The sequence below is a fragment of the Erinaceus europaeus genome, chromosome 2 (assembly GCF_950295315.1).
Source record: "Erinaceus europaeus chromosome 2, mEriEur2.1, whole genome shotgun sequence".
In the NCBI taxonomy this organism is placed as follows: Eukaryota; Metazoa; Chordata; class Mammalia; order Eulipotyphla; family Erinaceidae; genus Erinaceus; species Erinaceus europaeus.
Genome location: NC_080163.1, coordinates 153905753 through 153917619, shown reverse-complemented (window position 1 = coordinate 153917619; position 11867 = coordinate 153905753). Strand labels below are relative to the sequence as shown.

Genomic DNA, 11867 nt, shown 5'->3' with positions numbered 1-11867 from the left:
AGCCCAGCGGCCCTTCAGAGCGCAGCGCAGCGGCAGGGCAGGCGCCAGCCGGGCGGGGACGCAGCCTCACTAGCCTGCCGAACCGCACAGCGACCCCCCGGGAGGAGCGGAGCCGCGAGCTCTATGACCCAGGCGCCTATGGCTCTGGGCGCGCTCTCCCGCGCCCTGCGGGTTGTCTGCGTGCTCAGCTGCTTGCTGGGCCCCGCCAGCGCCAGGCCATCACCCATCATCAAGTTCCCTGGAGATGTCCCCGCCAAGACAGACAAAGAGTTTGCGGTGGTGAGTTACCGCGCTGGCGAGCCAAGTTAGACACACCAGAGTGGGGTGCGGGGGCGCTGGGGAGTCCCGGGTCACTTTCTCATCCCCGTCGTGTGGCACAGGGCGTGGGGGAGGGGCTTCAGTCAACAACTTGGGGGGAGACGTCCTTTGGTTTGGAAAAAGGCTTCCTTGCAAACTGTGGGGGGGCTTTGGTAAGTGGAAGAGGCCTTTGATACGTTAAGAGACAACTTAGAGGACCCCGCAGGGGGGCTGGAAATTGGGGTGGGGGAGTTGTGCTCTGGCTGTTTAAGGACTCTCTCTGGTAAATAAAGGGGTCTTTGTGTAGTATCTGGGGGAATCTAGCAAATGGGCGGGCTTTGTCAACAACTTTTGGACGTGTGTGGGGAGGGGGTGTTGCCTAGCCTGCCCCTTAACTGGCGTCTCCGTAGGTTTTTGGGAGCTCTTTTGCAAATGATGCAGGATCTTTTTAACCTCACCCCCACCCAATCCCCCTAAGGCTTTTATTTTTGCGGGGGGGGGGGAGGGGAGGAGCTTCGGCACACAGTTTGAGTAAACTTTTGCACTCACGAGGCTCAGAGTTTAGGGCTATGCAGGATTTGAGAAACATCTGGGACACTTGAGCACACATCTGGAGAGGACCTTAGCTCCCTCCCTTGAGGAACCCTCTCAGCCAATAATTGAAGCTGCAGGGAAGCTGAGAGCGCGTCTCCTCTGTCTGGTTCCAAGGACAAGTTGAGCAGAAAGGTTAAGGGTTGGACCTTGGAAAATTTCCTCGAACTTCACTAAAGGGGTCAAAGAGTCAAAGGAAAGAAGCTGCAGGCCTGGCTGAGCGAGGGGAGGGAGCCCGAGGACCCAGCGCGTGGGGCGGGGGCGGACTGAGCCGAGCTTGGGTCCGAGAGCGGCCAGCTTGCCCTCCCTCCTGGCTGCGCTCCAAGCTGTGGCTCAGATGTTGTTTTTTCAGCACACGCCGGGTTCCAGAGACACCCTTGGCTTCAGCGTTGCACTAACTGGGCTGGGGGCAACTGAAGGACACTATCCCTTGGGCGTCTCTAACGAAAACCCCTCAAGATGTTCCAGACCCACAAGGAATCAGGGGTCCCTTCTAGTCACTCGAGCTCCCCCCCCCCTTTTTTAATCCTATGGTGTCATCCCCTCCCACCTCCCACACACACACTTGACCAGGGCAACCTTCAAATGCTTTCAGGCCACACTGAGAATGCCTTCCCAGGATGTGACACCCTCCAAGTCTTCCTTCCAGCATCTAGGCTTGTCTGGATAGATGTATTTGGAAGGCGAGTAGTTTTAAGGACCACTATGCTCCTCCTTGGCCTCCACTTCATCTTCATCCTCATCCTCTTCCTCCTCTCTTCCCTTTCCCTTAGCCCTTCCCCTTCTTCCTCTTGTTTAATATCACTTGCTGGGTCATATTAACCATTATGATTATTACTATTCTTGTGCTAACTACACCTTCAGAACAGATTCTGGTACCTTTCTTGAGGTCTTGGGCCTCCTTTCACCACCCAGTGCAGCATGTATCATGTATCTCATTTTGCATTTGCTTTTTCTAAATTTATTTTTTATTTAAGAATGGATAAATTAACATAACCATAGGGTAGGAGGGGTACAATTCCACACAATTCCCACCACCCAATCTCCATATCCCATCCCCTCCCCTGATAGCTTTCCCATTCTCTATCCCTCTGGGAGCATGGACCCAGGGTCCTTGTGGGTGGCAGAAAGTGGAAGGTCTGGCTTCTGTAATTGTTTCCCCGCTGAACATGGACGTTGGTCGGTCCATACTCCCAATCTGCCTCTCTCTTTCCCTAGTAGGGTGGGTCTCTGGGGAAGCAGAGCTCCAGGACATATTGGTGGGGTCTTCAGTCCAGGGAAGCCTGGCCGGCATCCTGATGGCATCTGGAACCTGGTGGCTGAAAAGAGAGTTAACATACAAAGCCAAACAAATTGTTGAGCAATCATGGACCCAAAGCTTGGAATAGTGGAGAGGAAGTGTTGGGGGGTACTCACTGCAAACTCTAGTGTACATCTGCTTTCTCGTATATATTTTGCACTTGTTTATGGATACATGTGAACATATGCTCTCTCTCACAGAACCTGGTGTATATTTAGGTTTTGGGAGTTTGTTAGAAAGTGATCCACCTGGGATGGAATTAGAGAATGCTATGAAAGGAAAGGTCTCACCTGAGTAATGAAGCTGAAGGGTTGTCATTCCACACCTGAAGTCTCTGGACACAGTCTGAGCTGAAGCATGTTGAGGTGGCAATTGTTGTGTTGATTAGGTTGTGATCGGTAGATGCAATATTATTTGATATGGATTGGGAGAGGCATGTGGGAAAGTGGGCCCTATCCTAAGGTTCCAGGACTGGAGAAAATATAGGCTCTATAGTGGAGATGTTGCATTTGCTTTTGATCAATCCCCCTGCACTAGGAGTTGAATCCTAGCAATGACAAACCTGTGCCTTGTTTGCCAATTTGTTCTTGGCACTAGCACAGGATTGGCAGGTGGTAAATATCAAAAATATTTGTTGACAGAATCCATGAGCAGATTAGGCCCTAATCCTCTGCCTGGACCTTTTTGGTTTTGGGTCCCTGTTCAGGGTGAAATTTTTTTTTTTTTTTTGGAAATGATGACTCCTGGATTTGAACCCAGTTCCATTGACTACCCATGCATATAGCCCTTGAATCTCCTACCTAGAAAAAGGAGGCAAAATGTCCCTGTATTGTCAGCAGGCAAGTGAGCTAAAAGGGGCAGTAGAAGTAAAGAGAAGTGGCAGAACTGAGCATGGACTCCCGAAGCCAATTGTTTGAGCTCCAACTGAGTTTGGTCAGTTATGAGCTATGTGATCTTAGGCAAGTTGTTTAACTCCCCTATGCTTTTGTCTTGTCCTCTGTGCAGTATAATAACGTCTACATTCTTCTGTTGTTGTGAGCATTGATTGAGCTCATGCATTCTAACTTCAGGACCTAGGCATATAGCAAGCATGTAATTCACTATAGCCGTGTTCTCTACAGATATTATATCCCTTGGGTACTGGGGATAGAACTAGTTTGGCAACTCAGGACTCTACCCTGTGTCTGGAATCTCTGGATCCTGCCCTGTCTGTGTTACAGTTACTGCAGCCTGACAGAGCTAATAATATGGCATGCTAATGTAGCTGCTTCCCTCCTGTGTTCCTTTCCTCCAGCAATACCTGAATACCTACTATGGATGCCCCAAAGAGAGCTGCAACTTGTTTGTGCTCAAGGACACATTGAAGAAGATGCAGAATTTCTTCGGACTCCCCCAGACGGGTGAACTTGACCAAAAAACCATTGAGACCATGCGGAAGCCACGCTGTGGCAACCCTGATGTAGCCAATTACAACTTCTTTCCTCGGAAGCCCAAGTGGGAAAAGAACCTGATCACATACAGGTGCTTGTTTGTGTGTGGGGGGTGGAGTGCGGGGGTGGACTATGAGACAACAGATCTCCTTGGGCTTTGTCTTCTTCCTGCTCTGAGGACCCAGAAGAGATTTTTTGTTTTGTTTGTTTTTTAAATTTGCTTTAATGAAAAATGTAGAGGAGAGGTACAGTGAGAAAGACAAGAGCACTTCTCAACTCTGACATGCTGGTACTGGGGATTGAACCAGGGACCTGGGAGCCTCAGGCATGAAAGTCTTTTGTATAACCATTAGGTATCTCCCCAGCACTAACTACCAAGAGGGATCTTGGGGCTTGACTACATAAGGAGCTTCCATGCAAAGTTTTCAGGAATTGGAATCAGACAGACCTAGACTTGAATTTCACACTTAACTATCAATAGCCATGACCTAGGCAACTTACTTTCAATGCTCTGAACCTTGTCTTTCTAGTCTACCAAATGGGGCCGGAATACCTTGGGCATAGGATTGGGTGGGCAGTTAAGCTAGATTAGGAGTGTAAAGGGCTTTCAAAGCATGTAGTGAAAGTATTTAAGTGCTAATGTAATAAACTTATAGATTAAATGTTAGTCATGTACTAAAGATTAGTCATTATTATTAGGTGGAACCATGGTGGAGGAACATGATAATTATTGTTAATTGGATTTGATATTATACTATAGAATTGCTACCACTCTTAATTGGGATGAGCTTGCTGGTCTGCATTACTTACTCTGGATTTCAGTGAAAGATGTTAGCTCTGTGACCCATATTGTACCATTTATGCCCTTAACTCCAAGGCAGGATGAAAGTTGAGACTCCTGACATGTAGCCTGAAGCTCCTGGCTGGTATAGGGTTTCAAGCCATTCAGGTGGAGTTTCTCTCAGTGTTCTCTGCCCAGCATGTGGGCATGTATCTGCACAGACAGACACATTCATATACATACTAACCCATGCATGCACATGTTTGCACACCTATGCATGCCCTTCCACATACTCAGCACACTCACAGATCTTTGAACCCACATTCAAGCATGCTCACATGCACGTCAACCACCTCTAGGATCATTGGCTACACACCTGATTTGGATTCTGAGACAGTGGATGATGCCATTGCACGTGCCTTCAAAGTCTGGAGTGATATGACCCCGCTTCGATTTTCTCGGATCTATGACGGAGAGGCTGACATCATGATCAACTTCGGCCGCTGGGGTAGGTAGAAGAGGAACCAGTGAGGGTTGGTGTAGAGGCAAGGGGTGGGGGAGCAGTGATCTGGACATTAGAGAGACACAGGCATTCTAAGGGTGGCTTAGATAGGAGGGTGGAGGATGGAGATGCTAGAGGTCATGTGCATGGAAGCAGACACCAGAGAGCCACTGTGAGAGAGCAGGGGCTGGGCTACTCCATCTACCTAGGAGGCAGTGAAAACCACAAGGGAGTGGACACACAGTTCCATCTACATTTTTAAAATTTTTTTATTATCTTTATTTATTGGGTAGAGATAACTAAATATTGAGAGGGTAGGGGGATGATAGAGCAGGAGAGAGAAAGAGACACCTGTATCCCTCCTTCACTACTCCTGAAGTTTTCCCCATGCAGGTGGGGACCAGGGCCTTGAACCGAAGGCCTTGTGCACTGTAACATGAGCACTTAACCAGGTGCACCACCACCTGGCCCCTCCATTTACATTTACATTAGCTCAATTAAGGACTAAATGTCTAGTCACCCTCACCACACTCACTGGTCCTGGGCTCAAGCCCCAGCACCACATGAGAGCTTCATGGAAATGGGGGAAACTCCACAGGTGGTGGAGTGGTGCTGTGGTGTCTCTTCTCTAGCTATCTAGGATTAAAAAAAAAAAAAAAAAAGAAAAGAAAAAGTCAATCCACAAGTGGTCCTCAAGGAGTCCCTGGCACTTTTTAAAAAATATTTATTTATTTATTCCCTTTTGTTGTCCTTGTTTTTCTTATTGTTGTTGTTATTGTTACTGTTGTTGTTATCAATGCCATTGTTGGATAGGACAGAGAAAAATGGAAAGAGGAGGGGAAGACAGAGGGGGAGAGAAAGAGAGACACCTACAGACCTGCTTCACCACCTGTGAAGTGACTCCCCTGAAGGTGGGGAGCCAGGGGCTTGAACTGAGATCCTTAGGCTGGTCCTTGCACTTTGCGCCATGTGCGCTTAACCCGCCGCACTACCACTGTACTCCCGACCTTGGCACTTGTACCATGCTAACTACATTTATAGTATTTAATATTCACGTGACACTAGTGACCCTTGAATCGTATACAAGAAATCCAGAAAGTTTTGCCAGTTCAAGCTGATAGGTGCTGAGGGACTCTGGCTAGGAGAGTAGGTCAGATACAATGGAGCAACATAGACAAGAGAGCAAGTGGAATAGAACCTGGGATCAAAGATGCCTTGTGGCTGGGTGGTGTGAACAGTGGCAGTAGCAGACTCGAAGATGGGTGGTGTCAACATGTAGGTGGCACAGTGGTGAGGAGAAATGACTCAGGAAGTGCTGTAGATAACTGAGTGCATGCTATATCAAAGTAGGCTTGGGGTCAAGGGTGTGATAGTTTGACAGAGAGATCAGTGATATGGCTCAGAGGGCAGAGTGGCAATGAGGATGGGACACTGGGGCTGTTAAGAGTGAGCAGTGAAGACATCAGTGTGTCTGTAGCATCGTCAGTAGTATAGACTAGGAAGTTGGGTGGTGGTGGACTGGAGCCAGGTGTATACATCATGAGAAGGTAACGATAAGTCAGCAGCTATCTACTGTCCCCCCTGCAGTAGATGGGACACATGCTGGGAGGGGGGCTGTTTTAAAGGGCCTGGTAAGGTGTGCTGGGTTTTGAGGCCCCAACCTGTCTGTCTGTTGGGAGTTAAGACCTGTGTATATTTTAGAGCATGGAGACGGATACGCCTTTGATGGGAAGGATGGGCTCCTGGCTCATGCCTTCGCCCCAGGCCCTGGTTTTGGGGGTGATTCCCACTTTGATGATGATGAGCTATGGACCCTGGGAGAAGGACAAGGTAAGAAAGTGACCATCTAGCCCAGCACCCCAGGCCTCCTCCCTGCTCCTCTTCCTACCTCCCTGCCACCTAGCAATAAGTACACTGGTTTCCCTGTCATCAACTCTGGGGACCTGGGGGTGGGAAGGGTCATGCACCTGGTGAGTCAAGGCTCTAAAGAAAGACCTAGAGAGGCTCACCTCATCCACACTGTACCTCTACCTCTACGCTGCCTCACAGTGGTCCGTGCGAAGTTCGGGAACGCTGATGGAGAGTACTGCAAGTTCCCCTTCCTGTTCAATGGCAAGGAGTACAACAGCTGTACCAACATGGGCCGCAAAGATGGCTTCCTCTGGTGCTCCACCACCTACGATTTTGACAAGGATGGAAAATATGGCTTCTGCCCCCATGAAGGTGAGCTTCCACCTGCTTCCCATCTCAGCCTCCAGCATGCCTTGGGTTTTGCTTTCCCTCCAACACTCTCATCACCCCAAGTCCAGCACCACCAGTCAACCAGTATCCCCCAACTTCCCTCATTCAACCCTCACCTTCCTGATTCACATCAATTCTGGCTTTATTTTTACTTTTTAAAAGACATGTTCTGAGAAAGTGAGAGAACCAGGGCATTATGCTTATGCATGCAATGCCAGAGATCAAACTCAAGGCCTTGTGCCTGCAAGTCAGATGCTCTACCCACTACACCATCAACCAGGCCACAGGTTTTTTTTTTCAAGTCTCATCATTAGCATTATTTGTGGAGTCACAGGCCTGATGTGCTAATTGTCTCCTCTAGCATATACTCCAAGAACTCAGAACTATTAAAATGCCCAGTAATTCTTTCTATAACCTCTCTACTCTTCAATTGGGATGTGGGGTAGGCACTTAAGGGATGGATCAGAAACCTAGTGGTAGAATTAATAGGCGAAAATGAGACATTATTGCTGGTACCCAACATGATTTGGGGACACTGACTCCAGGGATTCTAATTGTTGCACTTGATTTTGATGCCCTCCCCCCCGTGTAATATATTTCTGGAGGCAGAATCTTTCCAGGTATTTTGAAGCCACACAGAAGGAAAAGTTTTTCAAGAAGAGAAGGGTATTGACACATACACTCCAAGATTTTTTTTAAAAATATCTTCATCGGGGAGTCAGGCAGTAGTGCAGCAGGTTAAGCACATGTGGTGCAAGGACCGGAGTAAGGATCCCGGTTCAAACCCCCCTAGCTCCCCACCTACAGGGGAGTCGCTTCACAGGCGGTGAAGCAGGTCTGCAGGTGTCTATCTTTCTCTTCCCCTCTCTGTCTTACTCTCTTCTCTCCATTTCTCTCTGTCCTATCCAACAACGAGGACATCAACAACAATAACTACAACAATAATAAAAAAGGCAACAATAAATAAATAAATAAATAATTTAAAAAATCTTCATCTAGTGCAATGGGTTAAGCGCACATGACACAAAGCGCAAGGACTGGTGTAGGGAATCCCAGTTTGAGTCTCCAGATCCCCACCTGCAGGTGTGTCACTTCACAGGCAGTGAAGCATGTCTGTGGGTATCTATCTTTCTCTCCCCCTCTCTGTCTTCCCTTCCTGTCTCCATTTCTCTCTGTCCTAATGATGACATCAACAACAACAACAATAACTACAACAATAAAAAAACAAGGGCAACAAAAGGGAAAATAAATATTAAAAAAAATCTTCATCACACTTTATAGTCAGTGATCCTTATAAATGTATGTAACATTGTATTCAAGTAAGTCATCATATTTGATGATTCTAGAAGTTGAAAGTCCTGACAATTTGGGGACAAATGAGAGAAAACCCAAAAATACCTCTCAATGTTTTTCTCCTTCCCACCAAGACTCCTTCCTTGATCTGCTTTGTTTGGGGGGCTGTTATGGTAACATGACTGTGACCTTCTCTGTTTGTATTTTACTGTTGAGATCTAGGTTCAGCCTCCCATGTGGCAGCCTCCTTGTGATTAGGACAGAATGCCTTGGCAAGAGAAGTGGAAACAGCTGTCATTTGTGTTTGGGAAGGGTTTTTCCCTGCATCGACTGTCAGGCATTCACTTGGTCCCTAGCCAGTTCCAAGAGCACACATTGCACGGGTTTGGGGTTGGAGCAGAGTTTCTGGTTACTCAGCCCCTCCTGACTGCTGAGTCAGTGTCTGTCTCTTCATCTTTGTTGGGGGAGGATCCAAGAAGAGATGGGGGCTTTCTGGGTGGTAGGAACGTCCCTGATGGGAGGCCAGAAGCAGAAACTGGCCTCCTTGGAGGTTAACATTTGGCTTTGACCCACCAAGGTATCTACCTGGCCTGAGTTTGGATTCTCCTCCAGTTCCACTGCTTCTGGCACAGTAGGAGAGGGTCTCTGTGGGGGGTCTTGGGGCCAGGCTCCATTCTGGTCATGGTGGAGTTAACAGGGGATGGTGAGGTCACCTCTGGCGCACTTGTATACAGATGGTCCTTGTTATGCACTTGTGGTTTTGCTAGTTGGAAATTATACACACACACAACATTTTGTAGCTTTGGGGGTGGATGAGGTCCTTGGGGAGTCAGAAGAGAAACCAAGACAGAGAAGCCCAGACTCTGAAGCCCACTCTCTCCCCCTAAACTCTAGTCATGACCCCTGTCTTGAAGGAGATCAGCATATGAGAGACCAGGGTGTGTTTTGAAAAGCTTCTAAACTCTCCTCCTCCTTCTCTTTATCCTCTTCCTCTTCCTTTTCCTCTTCCTCCTCTCTTCTGTTTCTTTTGACTTCTGCAGGAACCACAGCTTAACTATTCAAGAAAGATCCCAGAGTTGAAAAGGGGTGAAGATTTTTTTTTCTGTATATGCATATGCACATGCCTGTGTGTGTAAAAAAGAAACTTCGACCACAGGAGAGACTGACATGAGTGTGCTTCTTTCTTAGGCTTCCAGCACAACCCTCATCTAGTTCTCCCATCTGTGTGGCCATGAGCAATTCTAGCACCTACTTCCTTAGAACCTGGGTGGGCAGAGTGAGGGAATGGGCAGGTTCTGACTCTGCAAGCCTTTTCGTAATTTTTTTTAAAAATCAGTTTCGGAATTCACAATGTGTGGCCATTGGCAAGGTTCTGCTAATGCTAGTCCATAAAATTCCAGAACCCTAAGGAAGAACAGGGTTGGCATAGGAGGCAGGTATGGCCTGTGGGAGCTCAGAAAAGCAAGTTTACCTATCAGCATAGGTGATCTTAAAGATTTTAATGATGGGGGATTGGGAAGTGTGTGTGGGGGGGTAGGTCATCCAGTAAAGTGCACACTCTGCCATGAACACAAACCTAGGTTAGAGATGCCAATCACCACTTGGAAGCTTCATACGCACTGTGGTGCTTCTATTCTCTCTGTCTTCCGCCCCCCCTGCCTCTCACCCTTTATTATTTAAAAAGTGAGTCTAGTATGAGTGGTGGTGCTGTGCAAGCATGAAGCCCCAGACATAACCTTGGTGAGAGAAAAAAAAAATAAACAAAAAGATTTTAATAATGCAGCCACTTCACTGGTGTGACCCAGCAGGTTATTAAACAGTCAGCTCTGTGTTGAACAGATCCCTGGGTGGCTGGGTGGTCTCTGGCATTCATACCCTTCCCTTCTGCACCAACAGCTCTGCTGACCATAGGTGGTAATGGTGACGGACAGCCCTGCAAGTTTCCATTCAAATTCCAGGGCACCTCTTACAACAGCTGCACCACGGAGGGCCGCACAGATGGCTACCGTTGGTGTAGCACCACTGAAGACTATGACCGTGATAAGAAGTATGGCTTCTGTCCAGAAACTGGTGAGTGCCTTTGCCTCTTCCTGCCCTCTGACAGAAAACCCACGGGAGGCCCAGCCTCCTTTCCCCAGTACTGGAGTTCCAGTCCATACAATGGGTACAGAGGAGGCACCAAATCAGAACAAACATTAAGTGTCATTGGCCAGTGCAGCCAAACTGATGTCACCTGTGAGACCCACCCAGGACCTTCTCTGAAGGGCCAGCACCCACTTAGCCTCTTAACAGTCTTCTTTTTATCTCTTTCTCCCTTTATTACCACCTCTCCCTCCCCTCCAGCATGGCCTAGATGTCTCTCTCTTCTTTGTATTTCATTGTCCCCCACGGGATCACTTGTTTTTGTTGCTGTTGTTTCTGTTTTTCAGTAAGGACTTCCTTTCTCCTCCCCTCTGCTTTTCCCTCCTTCCAGCTTTCGTTCTTTTCCTTCCTCACACCCTCCTTTCTTCCTTCCTTCTGTTGTCCATTTTTCTCTTTTTTTAAATTTTATTTTATTTATTCATTTACTGGATAGAGACAGAAATTGAGAGGGGAGGGGGGACAGAGAGGGAAAGAGACAGAGAGACACCTGCAACCCTGTTCCACTGCAGATGGGGACAGGGGCTTAAACCTAGGTCCTTGCACACTGTAGCATGTTCATTCAACTGAGTGTACCACTGCCTGGCCCCTCTCACTTCTTTCTTCCTTGGCTTCCTCCCCCCTCCTCCCTTTTATCCTTTTTTTTTTTTTTTACTTTTTATTTTTTATTGTTTTCAGCAGGCACTTACCACTTGCTACATCAGGAGACACAAGAAGTCTCCTGTGAGCTAGGGAAGTGTGTGGTACCATCAGCCCTGCCAAGGCTCCTTTCCCTCTGGCCTCTTCCACAGGAAGCTAAGGAAGTTCTGAATTAGGCTGCCTGAGGTTGAATCCTAGTTTGATCCTTGCTAACAGGCTATTTCTTTGATGAATTAAAAAGAAAAAAAAAAACACTGTGTATCTACAGGTGGCACTTCTTTTTAAATAATATATTATTATTATTATTATTATTATTAATGAGAAAGAGAAAGATCAGATCAATGGTCAGCTTCTAGAGGTACTGGGGATTGAGCCTGGGGCCTTAAGAATCATAGGCATGAAAGTCTTTTGCATAACCATTATGCTGTCTCTCAACTCTTTTGGTAATTTTTTGAAAATTTTATTTTATTTATTTCATAGAGACAGAAATTGAAAGGGAAGGGGAAGACAGAGAGGGCCAGAGAAAGAAAGATACCTGCATACCTGCTCCACAGCTTGTGAAGGTATCCCCCAATAGGCAGAGAGCAGGGGTTTGAACCCAGGTCCTTGTATATGGTAAGTTGTGCATTCAGCCAGGTTCACCACCACCCAGCT

General features: G+C 47.4%; 2 protein-coding genes across 2 annotated transcripts in view; one reads left to right on the top strand and one right to left on the bottom strand.

Moving 5' to 3' along the window:
- The window catches only part of CES1 (carboxylesterase 1), a 561489-nt gene that overhangs the window by 293474 nt on the left and 256148 nt on the right, over positions 1-11867 (bottom strand). The window lies entirely within an intron of this gene.
- The window catches only part of MMP2 (matrix metallopeptidase 2), a 30227-nt gene that overhangs the window by 179 nt on the left and 18181 nt on the right, over positions 1-11867 (top strand). Inside the window, exons 1-6 of the mRNA XM_007532711.3 lie at positions 1-279; positions 3483-3709; positions 4759-4907; positions 6603-6731; positions 6951-7124; positions 10332-10505. The exon at positions 1-279 is cut by the window's left edge and continues 179 nt beyond it. Coding sequence (XP_007532773.1) covers positions 124-279; positions 3483-3709; positions 4759-4907; positions 6603-6731; positions 6951-7124; positions 10332-10505 — 1009 coding nt within the window. The 5' untranslated portion in view covers positions 1-123. The remainder of the gene's footprint in view (positions 280-3482; positions 3710-4758; positions 4908-6602; positions 6732-6950; positions 7125-10331; positions 10506-11867) is intronic.